This window comes from Planococcus citri, chromosome 1 (assembly GCF_950023065.1).
Source record: "Planococcus citri chromosome 1, ihPlaCitr1.1, whole genome shotgun sequence".
In the NCBI taxonomy this organism is placed as follows: domain Eukaryota; kingdom Metazoa; phylum Arthropoda; class Insecta; order Hemiptera; family Pseudococcidae; genus Planococcus; species Planococcus citri.
This window is the reverse complement of record NC_088677.1, coordinates 44,181,021-44,203,041: the sequence shown is the minus strand read 5'-3', so window position 1 is coordinate 44,203,041 and position 22,021 is coordinate 44,181,021. Positions and strand designations below refer to the sequence as shown.

The 22,021-nt window shown below is 40.2% G+C and overlaps 1 protein-coding gene across 4 annotated transcripts in view; it reads right to left on the bottom strand.

Annotated features, from left to right (window-relative positions):
* The window catches only part of LOC135832148 (uncharacterized), a 231,847-nt gene that overhangs the window by 12,052 nt on the left and 197,774 nt on the right, over positions 1-22,021 (bottom strand). For all 4 annotated transcript variants that reach the window (XM_065345184.1, XM_065345185.1, XM_065345183.1 and 1 more), the window contains 4 exons: positions 20,019-20,155; positions 18,910-19,117; positions 15,780-15,947; positions 647-925 (listed from right to left, as the gene is read on the bottom strand). In XM_065345184.1, the coding sequence (XP_065201256.1) occupies positions 647-925; positions 15,780-15,947; positions 18,910-19,117; positions 20,019-20,155 (792 nt within the window). The remainder of the gene's footprint in view (positions 1-646; positions 926-15,779; positions 15,948-18,909; positions 19,118-20,018; positions 20,156-22,021) is intronic.

The window sequence follows — 22,021 nt, the reverse complement described above, 5'->3', positions numbered from 1 at the left end:
GTTTTTTTTTCAAAGTCCATAACTTTGCCCCTGCGGCCTGGAGGGTAGGCAAACATACATACATCAACTCACAATGGGTAGTACAGTTACTGGTTATAAGGGGGTACTGTCGAGCCGGAACACCCTGTACATATACTTCTTGTACCTAATTGCTATCGACGGATAACAATCAATTTTTCAGGAGAGGGCGCTATTAAAAAATCCAGATAAATTTGAGATCATAAAAATTTACAGAAAAAAATATAGATAGGTATCTTATTTGGTGTTGATAAAAATGTATCTAGTATATTAAGGGGCCGAAGTAAAAATCATCGTTATTTACGATTTCAAAGTAAAATTTCAGCGGAGATCACGAAAACATCTTTGAAGCGGAAAAATTGAGTTTTGGAGACGAAAATTCCTGCTTTGTACCCAAAGTAAAGTCATCACCATTTTATACTTAACAATAAAATTTTTAGAAATATGTGTTGGTGTGCGAAGAAAAGGAGGGAATACCTTCCAAAGCCCCAATATCCATCGCTGCATTCCTCGTTTCGGATTCTTCTCAAACAATAGCGAAAGGAAAAACATATACTCGTACCTACATATTTATCTGCGCAACGCGAATCGTCCGTATACTTAGCAAATAAATCTCATAAGCACTCACTTGTTCAGAGATACTAATAAACGCATTAGACACGCAATTAGAAAAGTCTGGCAGCTGCCATTCTGCTTTGTCAGCATCAACCATCATACACAAACGACTCGAAATACCGCCGGTATAATTAGCAGGGCATTCTTGCATAGCTGACATACCAGGAGCTGTCATAGGCCAGGCACCGTCTCGATGGCAGTACGGAGTTAAATCTTTATCTAACACATCTACTCTAACGCTGGCGGAATTGCGTCCTTTGCCGATTACTTCGCATTTGAACACATCGGATTTCTAAAACACAATAAACGACACATTTGGTACAATTTAATATCAAGCCATACACAGCGTACGAGTACCTTCGTATATTTCTGAGCAGATCGTACGATATTTTCGAAATACCAGTGTGAGAGGGATATATGCCGTTCCTGTAAGGGATATTAGGGACAGATTACCACCCTTGTGGTGGTAACACTGAACAGCGTCGCGAGCTGGACGTCGAGTCCGGTGATCGGCGCTGCGGCCGTTATTCGTCATGTACTACTGTGTAGTGTCGGGTCAGTTAATTTGAGTTTATTGGGCACGTTCGCGTGAATGGTTAATTTGAACTTATTATTTCTTTGTAATGTCAATTTGAGTTTATATGGTTAATTTGAGTTTATCAGTGTATTAATTGTGTTAAACGGTTTCGCCGAAGAAGGCAATTATTATATTATTGTTTCATTGTGTAATTGTGTTTAAATCGACATGTATCGTAATTGAATACATAATTCTACCAACACCGCGTGTCGTGTATTATTCTGTGTAATATTATTTACCAATCTAGCCGGGGTAAGTCTCTTCTTAATCCATTATAGGAAGTCAGCATAAAGTAATATTTCACATTGGCGCCTAACTGCAATCTGAAATTAAATTTAGTGCATTTTTCCTGCTTATACACGCATCCGCGTGAGCTTAATTTGGGCTCCCTGGCCCAATTTGCATGATAAATACTGCGCTAAATTTATCTAGATAATATTAGGAGCTTTTATCGCTTTTGTTCCTGTGAATTTTCCGGAGAATAAGCGCCCACAAAAGGCCGAAGAAAAGTTCCCGCGTTTTTAGATAGAACAGTGCATCGTACAGTAGCAGCCGGCCCGCCAACGCCGCTGCTGCACCCGCTCGTTGCATCGAACATCGGACGATATCGCCGTAGCTGCAGCTGCCGCCGTCGTCTCAACGGTTAAAACGATTCCACGAGTTCGCGCCAATTTTTCAAGTGCGCGTCTCGTGTGAAGGTACCGCCGCAGTACCTACTAATTTTCTCTTTATTACTACCTCGTGAATATTCTCAACTTGCTTCAATTATTTTATACAATAAAAATATTTTTCGAATACGTTTAGAGAATTTATTTTATGTCCAATACACCACTGCGCCGCAGTACTCGGACCACCACACGAGTAGATTATAACGAACGTGCGTTACAAGGAAAGAGTACATCGCGCCGTAGTGTGCCAAAATCTACTTTACAGCCAATCTCCGAAACTAAACCCGAAATGGCTGGGAATAATAACATTCCGAATATAAACTTCCCGGATCTACCTGAGGATGACGAAGCAATCAATTGCGCATACTTGAAAGCTACAATCCAACAAGGATTCGCGGTAGAAAGAGAACATTTGACAGAGCTGTACATTCAGCAACAACAATTTAATAACCAAGTGGCAACTAGCAGCCAAGCCGCTCAGAATTCGCGCCTTGCCGCGCAAGAAGCTGCTACATCAGCTGCGAATGCAGCTAATTTTGTTCGCAATGTCGACCCTAGACTAACATCATCGGAGACTAATCTCGCCGAATTGAGACAATCGATTAACAACATAAACACTTGGGCCACTGAGCACGCAGCTGAATTCGCTGAATTAAAAACAAGCACACAGTACTCGGTACTACAACTTACCGAACGTGCAGAAAATACAGACGAAACATTACGTCAAAACATAATTGAAACTAAAAGGAATACTCGTAACCACGAAGTACTAACAACTGAATTCTTTCGTCTAAAAGATAAATACAACGCGGTGCCACCGCACCAACAATTTACAGCTATTCAAGGCAATTTACAACCACCTCGTATTGACTTCGGTATCATGAAGAACGCCGGCATTACATACACAGAGGAGAATCGGTGGCACCCCCACGAATTCATTGAAGCCTTTGAAGATCATATGGCGATGTACAAAATTGAGAATCAGCACAAAGCGGCTGCGTTTAAGTCCGTAGTCATTACGAAGGACGCCGCCCAATGGCGACAAACGTGCCGCAGCACTGACACGTACGAAGCGACGAAAACCAGTTTCCTCAAATATTACTGGAATGCAACCATACAAGGTCAAGCTGAACTTCAGTGCGACAGGGTCAATTCCGCTAAGACTCTGCCAGAACTCGTAGCATTTTTAACAAGATGGTTAAAGACATTAGCGCAATCAAATCATCGCGGTACAGAATTCCTATTACAGATGTTTAGGACTAAAATGCCAAAACAATTCCACAGAGAATTACCTATAACAAACAACACGACGGTTACTGAATTTATTGAAAAAATGCAGAGCATTGCAGACGATTATCAGCGACTTTGGCACCAGGAAATTAAACTGGAACCATTTGAGCGTGGACCAAACGGTAACCCTCGACGCACAAACATACCTCGAGATACGATACTCAACAACCGTTGGAATGCGGACATGAAACCGCCTAAAGACCAACCAAGCGGAAATTTCGCGCACCACGACATGCAAGGACGTGCAATAAATGGAATACCACTTAACCCTTTTACGATGGGGTACAAACAGATAGGAAATGGTTATAACATTCCTCCTCCCAATAGAGGTCCACTCGCGCTTACAGCCCCCCCTACACCGGGAGTACTCGCGATAACAAATGGTAAAGCGCCAAATTTTCCACCACCCAATTTCCAAAATAATAAACACAGAGCAAAGCCTCTGGAAGTGAAATATTTAGCTTACGATGCTGAAGGTAACTGTCTAGGTGAATTTTCACCTCACTCAGGTCAAATTGAAGTACCTTACAATAATACACACTCAGTAAACGTAACTGATATCGATACGGAAACGGACAATACGGTGCCGGCTTATGTAATCGCATACGATCAATATGGTAATGTTGTTGACCTCAAAGAGGAGGAACAACAACAACAGCCAACGGCTACATTGCCTCAGGAAACATTTTTTACTGCAACACAAGTACAACAAATGTTGCAAATGCAACAAGCACAACAATCGCAAGCAGCGATGGCAACTCTTGCTGCTAACGTAGCAGGTATCCAATTTAATACCCCGCCACCACCCACCACGCCCCAACCTACCACACAGGCTTCACAGCAGGCCCCAATTACGAGTCCATTTACACAAACTGGACCCATTCCGCAACCCACTGCGCCTAATATAACTGCATCTACCACCACTGGTACACCCCAGCCTAATACAACTAACACGGCGCAGGGAAACGCCAAGAACTAGGCGATCAGGAGTCTGCGCCTAGTACAAATGAGACTCCGATTAAGCCAGACTCGTCTATACTTGATGACTACATTTGGGTTGGCGACAGCCTCGTACACTATATTCGTAGAGGTACATTCAAACGACAATACAATCTACCTGCTTGCATACAAGAGCAAATTAAGCTCAATGACCTCCACGATATAATCAAAAAATCGAAATTTACACCTAACGCAACATTCATATTATCTGCTTGCCAGGCAGAATTAAATTTCTTCAACGAACCATTCGATAAAACAGAAGAGAAATTACGTAAAATTGTAAACATGATTTTCGATGATCACAAGGCTAAACACATCATACTCCTGATGCCTGTTGTACTACCTTACCGCAACCCGAAATACGGCGTCAAAATAGGCAAATATAGCAAAACTCGCGATATATTCGTTCGTATTGCGGAAGATCCGCGAATCACTTTTATACGCGACCTAGCGTACCAATTTTTACGCACTGAAACATGCGTACACACTGATGACACACATTTTCAACTACCGGAAGCATCTACGGATAACAAAATAATGCCATTGGAAAACACGTTCCATTTTTCAAACACAATGAACAGACATTATCCAGAAATGGCTATGTACCCAGTTATACTAGATATGATGTGCCAGCATCTACTCAAATACGAAAACATCCACCTATCTGACAATGAAAGAGTACATCCTAAGACTGAACAGTCTGAAGAATCCTCACATGAACATAAGGACGACCAAGTCCAAATAAACAGAAGCACAATGCGTGCTTTAGTACAATTATTAGCAGAACGAATTCACTGCAGTCCAATCTCCGGTGAATATGAACGAAGGGAATACATTCCCGACGGACATAAAGGTTCATTTCACAAAATTACGTACGATCCACCAGCAAAAGCTGCCAAATTTTCAAGACTCTACGATTACAATTCGCCACTAGGTCGAAAACAAATCGCTCAAGACGGCGACAAAAAACGTACAATCGTGAAAGACGAAGCGAAGAAGTCGCCTACAAACGACAGATTAAATGAATATTTGGTCAATATGGCCGACATAGAGGACCTATATACTCATACTGTAAAAATTGTAGACGATGGCACTAAACCACCAGAAATAAAATTAAGAAAATTAGTCGAAATACCAGTTTCGATGGCAAACATTGCTGACAATGCAAAATACTATGCATACGATTCGCCTTTAGGACCAAAAACAATAAAAGTGTCCAAAGACAACAAAATAGAAATTTGCGACGACCAAGCATTAAAATGCGATCCCAATATCGAATTAAACAAAGCTATACTTCAGCTTGATGACATTATGAAACTCAATACTCACAACATCAGGTTTATTCCTCAAGAAACAAAAGGTGGTTTTGATCCGCCACTAGTAATGCTTGAAAAACATGATCCTAACGATGGAGAACATTACTACAACGTCGTAGAAATCACTAAACCTGAAATTGAAAATATTAACGAAAACACTCTCGAAAATGACACTGACTCAGGGTTCGATGAACCCGACGACGTAGTTCCAACGTTTGAAATACACAATGTGGGTATAAACGTGATACCAACGGTCAACGAAGACAATGTTACACAGGACTCAGTTCCTCAATTGCCCAGTCTAATGAAGATTGACCATATTACAGCGATACCTATTTTTATTAACGACATGCCATTACCAGCTCAGTTGGATTCGGGGGCTCTCCCCAACGTAATGACGAAAACTCTCGTTGACTACATTACAAGAGAACACCCACAATGGATACGTTACGTAAAATTGAACAATCCTGTCAATTTACGCATGGCAGACAACTCACTAGTTAAAGCAATGACGCACTGCGTCGAGATATGTGTACGTCTAGGTACCCATATGGTATGCATGCCATTCTACGTACTTGACACAACAGGTAAATCACTGTTAATTGGCCGATTATCAATGCGCCACCTTGGCATAGTCATTAACCACCGCGAGGGGCATGAATATGCCGAGTGCCACCCTAAAAAGGCAAAGTCCTTTAAAATACCATATTTGAATAAAACTGAAATCAACGATATTTACCCAGTCAAAAAGATTGCAGTTCTCAGAAAAAACAAACGTGAAGCTATTCGTTTGATCAGTCAAAACACATTCTACATGGATGAAGACTGGGCTCACGAACAAAACCAAGCTAGAGAGCTTTACCTAAAAAATATGAAAACTGATCTCAATAACCTAGTCATAAAAGGTGACATAACCTTACAAGAAGCTAATGACGCTTGGGACAAACTTAAAACTTACTCAGACATATTCAGCTTCAATGCTGGCCGATACCGTGGGGAGACGGTCAAATTTAAATTTAAAGATGGAAAAATTCCTCCATTAGGCCTGTGGAGAGGTGAAAAATTCAGACCCTCCCAGAAAATCATTGAAGCGCTCCGACGCACAATTTCCAAAATGCTAAAGCTCGGCATTATAAGACCTTCAAGGTCTAATTACATAAACACTACCGCACCTGTTATCAAGAAAAACGGTGACATACGGCTATGTTTAGATGCCGACGAACTGAATAAAGTACTACAAAAAGTGCTCACTGAGCCTAATACTGTAGAATACATTATCTACGAAAACCAAGGTGACAACCTTTTTTGTACGCTGGATTTCACTTGTGGATTTTGGCAATTAGTACTAGACGAAGCTTCTCGTCAATTTACAGCATTTCAGGTATGCGGCCAAGTTTACGAATTTTGCCGACTACCTTACGGCTTGAACATATCAAGCGGCGAATTTGTCTACATGATAAATAAGGTTATACCTGACCAAAAAGGAATTACAAAATTCGTAGACGACGTGAAAGTGTCTGGCTCGACATTCAAGGAGACTCTAGACCGATTATTATACGTATTTGACAAAATACGCGAAAATGGATTAAAACTCAATCCAAACAAAACACAATTTTTCCGCAACTATGCAGAACACTTAGGATTCGTCTTATCTAAGGATGAAGTCGCTAAACAAAGCGAAAAGGTCAAAAAGTTCATGGAATTTGTTAACAAACACCAGAAAAATGGCAAATTTCACATTACGACTGTGAAACAACTTCTACAATTAGTTGGCCTAACTGGCCTGTACAGAAACTTTATACCTAACTACATGCAAATTCTTGCACCTATTTATGCTACTACGCAAGGTAAAAATGCCAAAGATGGCAAAATTGAGTGGGGAGAACTCCAAGAAAAAGCTTTCGAGGAGCTCAAGGCAGAATATTGCAAAGACTTTAAAATACAACCACCCCCTCCTACGGGGGAACTCTGCTTAGACACCCACGTTACAGACGACGCAATGAATGCGGTACTATTTTACATTACTATTGATCCTGTTACCGAACAGGAAATTAAACACGTATGCTTATACGTATCGATAGCTTTCGAGGAGCACCAAAAACATTTTACACCTTTTGACAAAGACATGATGGCTCTTGTACAAGTACTGAAAAGGCTACAAATGTGGGTACACGGACGTATTATCAACGTCAAATCACACTTACTAGCCACGATCAATCGGTATCGTGAAATGATGCAGACTCATCGCAAAGCTGCGTACTGGATCACGATGCTAAATTGCTTCGATTTACGTTTCAAATTAAATACATCTAGAGCACTACCGACAGGGGCAGGGTACCCCACTCCCACCCCCAAACAGGACAAATCCCGTATTTCAGCTCGACTAGCTGCAAGACAGGCCAAAACAGGCTGGAAACCACAATTTACGAATTTTAATACTCAAAGTATTCATTTCGATGATCCAATCGATCAAGGCTACGAGTCTATTTTTGATACTGAAATTACAAAAAAACCAAAATTGGACACTGGGGCAAGTAAACAAACCCCCAAACCCAACCAAAAAGAAATTCCCACGGTGGAAAAGAAACCTACAAAGGACAATACAAATACCGACTCTATGGTCGAAGAATTAAAAAATTTAAATTTGTTTCACGTCAAACAATATGACGCATCGTCTGACACTGACAACGAGTCAGCTAAAACGTCACGAAAAAAGAAAAAAGTGAAATTCAAATCAGACACTGAACCTGAACAAAAAGACCTAATTGAACTACTACAAAAACTCAAAGTCGACCCTACAGAGATCGACGATGCACTTTCGGAACCAACTCGAATTCGTAAAAGAAAACAGTTTTTGAACCAATATGCTGAAGTGGCTAAAAAAGTCAAACCACGCTACAATGCGTGTATACGCGACATTGAAAAAAGAAACCTCGAACTCAGGGAGAAACAGAAAGGCAAAACAAGCGAATCCTATTTGCGTTTGAAAGCTGACATGGCGCAGCGTAAAAAAGAAAAAGAAAAATTTGACGAAAAGTGCAAAGAAATGTAAAAAAGAAATGAAAAACAAACCCTACCTATTTCGGGGGTTAAATTAACTATCACCCACTGTGGTAAGACAGATCGAAAACATTTCGAATACCCAAACCCACCAAAACCGAGAAGTTTCAATTTCATTTCCCAAAAGACAAAATTCAACGTCGAACACACAGCAAAAATTTCTGAACACAATGTCGTGTTGATAAATAGAAGAATTGCTTCGTTGCGTAAACCAAACATTGACTAACTCGCGCCTCCGTGCTCGATTTCGAAACCGATTCGATTTTTACTCACAAGAAAGAAGTGAAAAATACAGTGTTCGTGACGTAACGAAAATACAGACGACATTTTTCGCAAACTTGACCAACGTGAAATACAATTTTCACAATGAATGCAGTGATCGCATCAAGACACCCAGACTTCAACTTCACGTTCTTCCCAAGGTTCACGGAAAACCAACTACAACTTACGCGCCGAGTGTACGAATATGAACGCACTGACCCAATCACAATCCAACAAAAAGCGGAGATCCTGCAAATTTTACACCTCAGCAACGTTGACATTGATGAAGACGATCCTTTTACCGTCCATGTATCTACCAGCTATGCATACGCGGGAGTACGTCTACAGGTAACCCTTAACGGACAACGTCGACGATCCTTCAAGACCTCCATAAGTAAATTCCGCGAAGTATTGACATACCTATAAACGTCTCCAAATTGATGAAATACACGTTTGTTATACCTCAGCTACGTTGCTGAAATTACTCGAATTCTACCATCCTCGGTAAATTAATTAGAAATCAAGCTAAATTTACGATGATTTATTTTAACCACCTAGTTTTACTCAAAATATCAAGTACCGACAAGCAATACACATCGTTGTAAATTTATTACTAATAAAATACTCCAAATTTGGCTACTTGTCTAAATTTATTTACGAGAACGTATTTCGAAAAAGCGAGCATACCAGCCGAAACTGGAAATTCAAAACCTGACTCCTCTACCCAGGTACCTACTTGAAAAACCGAGTTACGTACTCGCATCAAGACTCAATCATACTAACGTAAGTATCAAACTTCAAGGTAAGTACACAATTTTTATACAGCTGAATTTTTAAATTCCCAACCCACACTCATCTACTTTTACCTACGAGGCATTTTTAAACACATTTCAAATGCGAAAAATCACTCTCGATCCATCTTGGGTAATTTATTCTGTAAAAAAATACATGACTGAAAACACGTACGTGTGTAATTTCGAACTCGAATATCCCAAATTCAAATACTTTCAACATACCCCCTTTACCAAAATAATACTATTTTCAAAGCAAAATTCACCTTTTTGACAATACGTCACACCTCGACGAGTTTGACTTCGAACACAGTTTTGACAAAGTCTGACAAACCTGAAATCTGGCAACTAAGCCAACAACACACCAACCTCTCTCGAATCGATCGAGCTAAAAATACCCAAAATTATCTACATGATAAAAATCAGACAATAAGATATATTTCGCAGCAAATATAATACACATAACATTCAACGAGATCGTTCGCCACTCTCACACATACACACTACTACACTCGCAAAACTGTCAGCGATATTAGGCAACAAAGCCTACAACTCTGATCGAAACAAGCCAACGAAGCAAACATTTGCAAGCTCACAACGGCTTGATAGCAAAATTCCTAGAAATTCACCATCGCATTATACTCACACAACGACACACGTACGTATGTAACATGAGACGAACCGATCGTCGCCATTTTACTTTACGTCAACGGCACGTACACGACACTCGCCACAGGCAACTGCGGTAGAGAGGGGAACTCGATAAGCAGCTCTAGCCGGTTGCATCGAGGCGTACGCCGCTCGGCCGAACCATTATGTATGTGTTCGTCGTCTGTGTATGTTCTCTTCCTCGCAAGTTTGCAATTTTGTGCGGCTTTTCGTGCTTTTTCGAGCTTTTCTTTAACTTTTTCGTGTCTAATTGCGCTTACAGTGGCTAAAGCTATCCGTTTGTCCATTTTACGCGATTAAAATTCAGAAATTTGCTACTTTTTCGGGTGTTTGAAAATTTCGCTCACGTGTTACCAACACGACCGCGTGTTGGCGTCCTGTGCGTCCCGAATCGGGTAATTTTCAGTGCCTTTTGGGCTAATTTTATTTTCTGGTGCTCGATTGTGTTCGAGTGTTTCATCATACTCCGTAAGTGGCCAAAATTTGGCAATTTGAGTATTTCACCGCCCACCAGAGGGTACAACAGTGGATTTATTTTTCACTCCACCTCAACCAACTAAATCCCGGTAGTTTAGAGTCCTACGATAAGGTGAGTTTTTAACTTTATTTTACTTTAGCTTACGACGCTTATTTTCATTTCGTATTCGACCACGCGTTTTTTCCAAAGTGTAAAATTCTCGAAATTCATTCGCGTCGTATTTTTTGCTTGCCTATTTTCACAGATGTCGGTGCACCCAACGTTGCTCTGCCAATTCTGCGGCGAGCCCATGTACCTCCCTTCGATTAACAGGGATATCGCTTCGTTCTCGGACGCAATGTCTGCATCTGCGTGTCGCCATCTGTACCACACGACCTGTGTGGACCGTATGTTCGCCGCGGACTCCGCTCCGGTCCCGGGCAGTACCACTCCGACGACCGCATGCCCGCATCCCCAGTGTCGTATTCGGTTACAGAGATCGCAGATCTTTCCAATGATGACCATGCTACGTGCTATGGATCTACGCGCAATCGCTGACAATGCGGTAAACGACGAGGCTACCTATTGGCACGACCAATTTACAGCCAGCAACGAGCGCGCGGCGGAATTGCAAGCACAGATAGATGCGTACGAACGCACAACCGCCGATTTACGCAGCCAACTTATGCAGATGACGCAATCGTATCAAAGCGCCATCAATCAAGCAGCGAACCTCGATTCGCAAGTCCGCAACCTTCGTTCCGGTTCTGTTACGGGCAGATCGCCGCCAAACAGCGTACACTCGCAACAAAGCAGCCGCCACAGCAGCCGCACGTCGTCCCCCGCTCGATCCGGAACACGTCAATCATACGTCGACAATCGCTCTACTTCGGGCACTTTACCTAATCAACCAGCTAGCGGTTCGCTAGTGAATTTTTTTCCGGTAGCCGGCGACATGTCATCGGACGTGAACATGGGCGCCTCATCATCACACTCTTATGCTGCCGCAGCCGCAGCCCCAGCCCAACAAGATGACGCCGCTCATACTAACCGCGCGTATAGACCGCAATTAGGATCAATGCAACAACGCAATACGTCTCCGATGCCAGGTACAGCAGCCGCAGCGCCGCAACAACAACCAGCGAATTATCAACCCCAATTCGCCGCTCCTGGAGCCGCTAATGTACGCATGCCTCGCGGCCAAGCTCCAGCACGTCACAACATGCCGCCACCGGCGCCCGTGGCACCTGCTTCAAATACACCACGTCAACGACGTGCGCTCCAAAATCAACAGGCTCAGCGTCTCGACAATGCGGTACCTCCGCAAGCCAATCCGAACGAACCAGTATTGGAACAACATAGACAGCAATATGACGCGCAAGGACGCGTAATTGTACCCAACGCAGCTGCACCCCCTCGTCAACGGCGTACAGTGGAAAGTACCCCCGCACGACCCGCTGCACCGCGTCAGCGTCGTGACCCGCTAGCTCAAACACGACGCAATCATAATCGCTTTAGAACGCGATACAATATCAATACGGACTATTTACGTCCGTTTTTCCCACTAAACCAATACCCACTGCGGTATACGTTACTCGGAATCCACAACCGCGACAGTACGGTTCAAACTGCGCTAGCTGCGCAAGATATTTTAATGCTCGGTGATGGATTTGTATTTGGCATGGTACAATACATTTTGCAACGTAAACCCGAAATGCGCGACCTCCTTCACCCCTCGCTATATCGCAGAGACCTTACGCTCCAAGACCTTATCAATTACTTGACTTCATTACCACAGATCCCACGGCGGCTCATGATATCGATTGGAAATTGGGACGCATTCCATGGAACAGCAGCGTTCAATTTCGAACAACAATTTATTGCGCTACTTCGCCTATTGCAACGTAGACAAGTTGAGGAAATCTACGTAATGCCATTGATTCGCTACCGCGAACAACCCCAACAAGTCTTACAAGACTACGAACGAGTTCTCCGCAGCACTTGGACTAGAACGTTCAGCGGTACCATCCAAATGATGGCACCACTCGATTTCTTCGCAGGTCTAGAACCTGAGATTGATCAATTCGGTCCAATGTACCGACTAGCAGACTTCACTGACTTCGTCATAACCGTACGCAACGAATTTATCATGATTCCATTAGACGTCACCGAACGTGCCAACGATGATAATGACAACTACGAAGGAAATGACGACGACAATGCGTCCAATGCGGGAAACGATGATAGCGATCGTGAACTCAACGCCTCAGTACAGCAGCAACTCGCTGCGAATAATAATACTCAGCAAAACCAGCAACCAAACGCCGTTGCTGGACCATCGAGCCAACCCGCTCCTACGCCACCTGCCGACAACGCAGCGTCCGCTGGAGCTGGTATTAATCAACAAACTTCACAGAGCATACCTGCTCTCGGACAACAAACAGTGAAAATACCCGGAGGCACGGCTACTATCACAGTAAACTCTCGCATATTCTCTCCAACGCGTAATACTACGCAAAATGCCCCTACTTCGGGTCAAAGTGCGAATGAGATATTTCAATCGATCGATAGTCTGGCAACACCGCCAGCATCTCAAGCTCAAGCTACACCGTCAGCTCCGGCTTCACCGGCGCTACCTGCGTCAACTCAACCGATTGTCCAAGGGTCACCGCGATCCACCGCACCGAATTACCTCAGCTTCGCACCCAACCCGAATCCACGATCGCTTGGAATCGAACACATGGACACCAGCACAGCGCCGAATACACCGACGCAACCTCAAACCTCATTCGCATCATCGGTGGCTACTACGCCAGCCAATACAACGTTTCAATCGCCGAATACATCGGTACAATCCACACTGTCATCAGCGACAGACGAATCGCGAATGGAAGACGAGCCTAGCGTAGCTGAGCTCAAATCTCCGATGAAAGACAATTTCGACGATTCGAAAAACGAGGAAGATTGAATCCCTACTCGTAAGAGTCGTATTTAGGCTACCTACCTACACGATATCAAAAACTGGTGAAATTTTTAGTCAACTTTTCCCACTGGGAAATTTATTAAAAAAATAAATTTTGGCAATGTAAAAAAGAACTTCAAAATTGTAGGTACCTACCCAACAAAAAGTAGGTACTGATAAATTCAAAAAAGGTTTCTAGACCTAGGGCCAAAATTTCACCAGTAAAACTTTCAAAATTCACTCGAAGTCGCCAATATTTTCGTAGTTTTGACCATTTTTATTTATTTATTATTTTTTTTTTTTATCAAAATCGAGTGAATTAACGTAGTTTCAATAATTTAAAATTGTCCAAATTTTTACAACGCCTACATCGGCGTGATATTTTCCATATCATGTTACTAATTGCTATGGGTTTTCGCTTCACTTAGCAAATCATCGAATGTCGTAACGATTCCTGGCAACGTTAAAGCCAGTCGACTCAGCGTAGTAAAGGCGAGGGACTGTACCGCCTCAACGAAATTAATTTTCCATCTCGTCGTCGTACCATCACGTTATCTACGATTTTCATCCGACGGTTCCAATATTTTCAATCGACTCTTCAAAGATAAAAAATTGTATACGATTCATTACGTCTTGCTAGTCGTTTTCTCGCACCTGCGTGTGCAATCGATGATTTTCTTTTGTGATGTTGATATAAACAGTGTAATTTGTCCGATTTGTAATTCATTCAATGATGTTAGAATTGTGTAAAATATCATGTACCCTGTAGTAACTAGTTTACGGTTACGTGACCGTTTTTTCATTTTTCCTATCTTGTTGTTTATGTTTGTTTTTGTTTAATTTTCAATCTTTATTTTTTCTTAATTTTTATTTTTTCGAAACACGTGGACCAAAATTGTAAATTTTTTCAAAAGAGGTGCTCAATTTTTAATTTTTAAGCATTTGTTATTGTTTTTATATAAAGCGCCAGTAAAAGAAGATAAAAAAGAAGTCCACTATTAATTTGTAAAAAGTGTTTGTTTTATGTATTTTGAATGTTTTTTGACGTATTTTTTGACAGTTTTCATTTTTATCAACTCTTAAATTTTTTGATGTAATTTCGCCCATTTCTGCCACAGTGCAGTACAGCTGACCTGAAACAGAATCCACTGCGATTCGAATAACGGTTCGCTCCTCTTGGCTTTTGTCTTATCTCCAATTTTGACCGGAAGGGTACTCCAGCCACTGCGCTGAAACAGAAAAATTTCGAATAGATTAGGGAAAAGTCTTCTTTTTGGAAACTGTCTCGTAAGTATACTGTACATACCTGGTACACCTGGCTCATGTGAGCTGCTCGCGCTTGCCTTCGGTTCTTGGATCGCTGGTGGGCAGTGCAGTGCACTGAGTTCAGGGGTGGTAGACGAGTGCAGTTACTTACGTACGTGGGTGAAAAGTGTATTTTCTCTGCTCCTACTTTCACACAGTGAAACACACGGGGGGCAGGGGACCGATCCTACATCGGGTCAATCACCTTACAGGTGCGTCATATAACTCTCATAATATCCGTATGTTCCTCTGTGGCTACTCTCACGAGTAAACACACGAAGGGGCATATGTGAGAGGGATATATGCCGTTCCTGTAAGGGATATTAGGGACAGATTACCACCCTTGTGGTGGTAACACTGAACAGCGTCGCGAGCTGGACGTCGAGTCCGGTGATCGGCGCTGCGGCCGTTATTCGTCATGTACTACTGTGTAGTGTCGGGTCAGTTAATTTGAGTTTATTGGGCACGTTCGCGTGAATGGTTAATTTGAACTTATTATTTCTTTGTAATGTCAATTTGAGTTTATATGGTTAATTTGAGTTTATCAGTGTATTAATTGTGTTAAACGGTTTCGCCGAAGAAGGCAATTATTATATTATTGTTTCATTGTGTAATTGTGTTTAAATCGACATGTATCGTAATTGAATACATAATTCTACCAACACCGCGTGTCGTGTATTATTCTGTGTAATATTATTTACCAATCTAGCCGGGGTAAGTCTCTTCTTAATCCATTATAGGAAGTCAGCATAAAGTAATATTTCACACCAGCGCGGCGGAGTCGTACTTACTCGAATGTTATTAACATAAAGTACACTGCCTCCTTTATGTAAATCTTCCCAGTACAAATTTGGAACGTCGAATTGAAATACTTTGTCGTTTTTCAACCAGCTATAACCATAATTTATATCACTTTGCCAGTCACTTTTTGATAAACAGCGAAGTGTTACGTTTTGGCCCTAAAACAGAGGGAAAACAACACGTTGCATATTTTCTATAGGCCTAATACGAGTAGGTATATCTTTATATTTCACCTAACTGTAACTACCTATCGTATCGTACCTAGGTATTTGTGTATATTTGCGAATATCAACGTTTAAAGTTATTTATTTTTAGTTCAAAACAAATTCGAAAATCTTTCAACGTCTCAATACAAGCCGTTTTACGAGAAAACCGACTAAGTTAATATTTTATTCGCGTTATTTTCTTCTTGTCGACGGCGTATTAATGTTTAGCAATATTTAACTCGGTCAATATGACGAATGCAATGGGAAATACTCCCTTTCGATATCGGTTTAAAAAATGATTCGATTTTTTTTCTTCTTTTGGTACCTACTTTTTCCGATAAAAATGTGAAATATTTGTGCTTCTGTAAACGGGTACAACGGGTACACAACGAATCGAAGTACCCACCCACCCAGCTATACGTAATAAGTACGTAGGTACCTACATAAATTAAATTCAACACCATTCGTATTTCGAATTCGTTTCATTCATCGCCACAAACAGAAAACGGTTGCAAAACGTTATGAAAATGTTTAACGAAGTAAAATAACCGTAGGCCTAATAGATATAGGTACGTCTACGTATGTACCTGGTAAATATTTATTCGCATAAATGTGATAGGTACACAGACACAGCTATACATACTGTAGCCTATTCCGGGCGCGAAATACTTATCTACATAATTACGAGTATTATTAAATAACACTCGTCGATTTAATTTAATCTTCTGATGTGTAGCACTTGATGAAACTATAGGTACCCACTAGTTTCATCATTACACCCGTCGCGTCGTTCTTTGAATTCATACAGTACAGACACGATAAAATATAAACACGTCTAGACAATTTATTCATTAGTCATTTCACACGTGTACCGGGCTTTTGTAATAGGTAGCTAGGTACCTATTGCTGGTACTGAACGATCCGCATCTGTAGTCTATTATAGCGAGACTGCCTTTGCGTTAACAAAGGCGTCCTTTATCGACATGCCTAAAATCCACGTTTTATTAGATTACATCAAGAAACCGCCTATATTACCCATAATAAACGATCGATATGCGAGTCGACCAATTTAAATGATTGGATTTTTCCAAATTTAATTCGCTTTTCAATTTTATACAAACAAATTTTTCACCGAAGAATGAGATTTCGCGAGGCACGAGCACATTTATCCATCTCGCACGTTTTTAAGCGAATGCATCAGCGAGAGAATACATCGCGTATGTATCCATTCTTTGTTGGTTCAATAACAGCATTAGGTACCGCCGATTTTCAGCATATAGGTAAGTCTAAAATTGTATTGACGAATTTATAATACTATACGAATATGGCCGCACGTGTGTTCGTTATTTCGAAGAATTTTCGCTATAAACAATTTGATTCGCGAGGCAAATTATTTCCATGAAGTATTACCTACCTATAGGTAGTTACTCGCAACAACTTGTCAAACTTTTATTCGACATACTATAAACTTCAGAAATTTACACAATATCTACGTAACATGTGTATAACAATGAAACACACGTGTTTCACACAGTTAGCACGTTACAGGAAGCGGCGGCATTGCATAAAAGTTAAAAGTTATACACTTTTATCCTATACGTTCCTTCATAATCATACTGTGTGCTATCTCTTCTCTTGACCCTCGCTATAGTAGAGCCACGGATATGGATGCGGTAATATGCAAAATAAAAACAGTGTAAGTGGCGTGTACAAAAAAATAAACCAACGGCCGTTGAAAAAGCCTCTCGCGTTAAGTACCTTTAAGCAATTTACTTTTCGTTTTACAAAAACGTTTACTGAATATGGTAATTACACAGGCTACGTATGTTGAAAAGCATGTTGGTTGCATTTGATTTGTTTTCTTTGAAAATAATTATTAAAGAGATTTTACACATGATGTGTGGCCAGTGAATGTCCAAATCAAAAATCTGAATACGATGGCCAGAGCTGAGCGAAGTTTTTTTTTCAAATCCAACTCAGAGTCAACTCTTTTAGGATGTTGAATCGGTGGTCTTTTTGTAAGGAGTATTGGGCAAACTGCTTTTAACTCTTTTACCATAGTCTATTCATATTTGCATTTTATTAACCCTTAAACGTCCCAAAGTAATTCAGCAAATACCTATACTTCAAAAATTTTGAAGCGAGAAGTTGGATGGGAAATGCTGGTTGTAATTTTTGAAAAAAAAATCAATTCATCGCTTAGGTATTTACTTTAGAAATTATGGATTCCTTTGATTTCTTCAGAACAAATGGGTACTTTTGTACATAACTAAGTAGTCACTTACCTATGTGTACAAAATTTTCATTTTCCAAAATGATTTTTTCATGAAAGCTCGACTTTTTTGTGATTTGGTCCATTGGGCGGGGTACCCTATTACACACTCTTCAAAGCAATTTTATTAGAGAACCTCCAAAGGGTTAAAAACAGATTCAGAAAGAGGGTGTGCAACTATGCACGGAAGTACATAAGTAGGGTGCAAGCCTATTTACATTCATCTACTTCATAGCACGTACTTGTACATACCTATAGGTATTGTTGAATTATCAGATGGGAATTTTAAAATAGCAACTGAAATTCTCAGTAGCTGACGTAGTCGTATACACCCAGATGTGAACAAAATTTATCGCACCTACGCATTTAATTCGTATAAGGCGTCGTATATCTTACGTAACCCCAAAGGCAGATAAACTAGGTACTCCCAGAGCCAAATATGAAACATAATCTGAAAAACCACCCTTCGAAGTTACAGCCTATTTTCTTAAATAATTCTTTCGTTGACCCGACACAGCTAGTTTAAAAACAAACAATAAACAAGCCAAGATTTATCCGTAGGTAGACATTGGTAGGTAGAGGTACAGGTAGTAGTTGAGTAAGTAAGTACCTATATTAGAGATATTACTACGTCTAACTTACTTTTTCTACTACGATGTTCAACGGTGTTACTTTCACGTCGGGTATTTGAACGACATTTACTCTAATCGATCTACACTGGCGTTGTTCTGCATCTTTTACTTGACACGTATAAATTCCAGAGTCAACTGATTCGGCGTGCGTTATCGTCAACATTCCAACGTATTTGCTACGCCAATTATCATACGACGTTGTCCGAAGCCATAAATCTCTGCAACATTTTAATAACGCATGTATTCAGATGACTGTAATGATATTAAGTAACAATAAGACAATCTGACAAGATGTTTTGGGTAAAAGTTGACATTTATGATTTTTTTATTCCCTCTGAATAAGTAGGTACCTAGTACCTACATAAAATGATGCTACCGAATATAATATACTATGTAGGTATCTATTACATTATATTAAAACAGGTAGGTATCTATACAGGGTGCCCAGAAATATCGAGTACCCCTAAAAAAGTTTTCTACTAAAATACTTTGGTTGGTCACAGTGAATGATAATAATGATAGCACATGATTGGTTGTTGGACTGGAGAGATGACATTCCACCAATCATATGCATCTATTTCACGTTGCCAACCTATATTTTTAATGAAAAACTTTCTTCGGGGTACTCGATATTTCTGGGCACCCTGTAGAATCAAGAATGGGTATACGCAGCCACGCAATCCAATCAGTCTGAAAATTGCCAGTTTCATTAGATTGTTGATTATAGTTTACAGATTGAAATACGTGACATTTTGCTTCCATGTGTTACGGTGAATTTAAATGTGTTAACCAATGTTTCACTTTATTTTTATAAGTTTAACGTATCCTTAACTTATCATAGGCCTACTTAATAATTTCCCTTTTGCAGTTTTGCTATTTACTAGAACAACGCTTACGCTTTCAAATAATAATGCATGCAGAGGGTACCTATAGATATATACTTATACCTATAACTACTTAGTAGGTACGAGTATTTATGCTTGAAAATACGCTTGTAGTACTTTAGCTTGTATTTTATAATTTTGATTGAAAATTAGCCGTCCAGAAAAAAGCTTGGCTATAAGATGAAAACCTCCCCCTTAAACTAAATAGGAGCATATTTAAATAAGAAATACCAACCTTATGGCTAAAGAATCGTTTATTGGAATTCCATCTTTAAACCACTGAAATGACATCGACGGCGAGCCTTGAGCGACGCATGAAAGTATAAATTCTTGTCTCTCCAATACATCTTCTTCTCTATTTATACTGACTTTCTGTAGGTACAGCAATGTTTACAAAATTAAAATAAGCGATGTATAATGTATATTTGCCTCGCCCTCAATAGATCTTGATCTTTTACGCTATATTTATCAAATGTGTTTATCGTACGTACATTTATAAAGCTTTCGATATTGGGTCAAGATAGGTAGGTACTCGAATTTGAGTGATAAAGGCACCAAGTTGGTACTACGGTTACAACTGGTTGCAAAAACTCTGAATATTCTTTCGTAATCACCTACCTAGGTAGGTAGGTAGGTAGTTAATCAACAGAAAATTCATGAAAAATCGACGCGACAATCTCCTTCGCCTCGACTGGAATATAATGACGCTTATAATTATCTTCAAAACTATAGAAGGAGAATAAAAAAGACCCTTTGATGCAGTTCTAGTTCAAAATAAAATGTCCTTTGATTGCCTAACTACAACTTTCGAAGAGCTTTAAAATCTACAATTTTAAATTCAAACAAAACCTAAGGAAACATGATTTATGTAGTTGAGTAAGTATAAGTATGAACATCAAAACTCAATGTGCCGCAAGAACAATTTGAAAATTCCATCATAAAATCAAAGTTCCTTCAATTTTGAAGATACGTAGGTAGGCTGGTTTTCCCAGAGGGTGGGTCGGGTCGTCCCCAAGTTTGGATCGTTTAATTACCAGCCAAATTGTTTAACCCAATTACGCAATACCCAGTACCTCCCGCATTATGCATAGCCTAGGTACCAAAATATGCGTAGAAATATTTGGAAATGGGAAAGTGAATCTCGTGCTGCATTTTTTTTGACGAATTTTAATTACCTACCTATGATTTTTATGTAGGTACATTTAAAAAACTCACTTGGTTTAAATTTAAATATTCAGCGCGCTCGATTGATTGTTTCTCACAGCAGTTACACATCACACATCACAGTAATTTTTCAATTAAACCCCACAAAAAGAAACATACCTAACTAAGGGACTCTTGTTTTTTAGAGAATGATTCTTTGTCACTGCACGCCACACGTGAGTAATGTTTAACCAAACGCTAGGCAATTCGAAAAAACACACCTCAACAAAATTTTTCCTCAATTTTTATAATACCTACTTCGTTGAATTGGCATGTGTACGATTTGCTCCTGTAGTGTATTAAGCGCAGCGAGACGTATTTTCATCTCGAATCTCCTAGGGTTTTTACGATTGCGTATACCCATACATTTCTTAAATCAACTATAGCAATAGGTTTTAAAAATTTAATAAAACGACCTGATTAATCTTTATATTTTCTTACACCCACAAACGATATAAGAATTTCTTTTATACGAGTATACTCGCCACACGTGTGCTTCACATTTTTCCCACTTTCTGCTTTTTTTTTCCTTATCTCATCCTCGTTCTCTGTCTGAACAAAAATTACGAGTTATTTTGTCGCGTTAAAAGCCATAAAATTACGGATTTTTTTACCCATGAAATAGGTCGCTAATGTGAATAAAAGCTACAGCACAAAAACTCGAACACCTTAACCCGGTCAAAAAAGATGGCAGTTTCGAACATGTCTCTTTTTTCGGTACCTTTCGCACATTACGTAGGTACCTAGCTAGAAGCTACCTACGTAATACGTACCTATATCCACATTTTTTTTCTATTTCATTTAAACCTGGAGACTTAAAAGATTGAGTTTTAATTCCTGACATGGTTGGACAAATTAAACATCGTAACACTAAAATCCGACCTGCGAGTCGGATTTACAGCGACAAACTTGCCATCCAGAATTTATCCGAATTAAAACCTTCAATTTTGGTAATTACCTAACATACGATAGATATCTAACGTAAAACAATTACGCATTATTTCATTCACAATTACACGCGCGGTGTTCGCTATT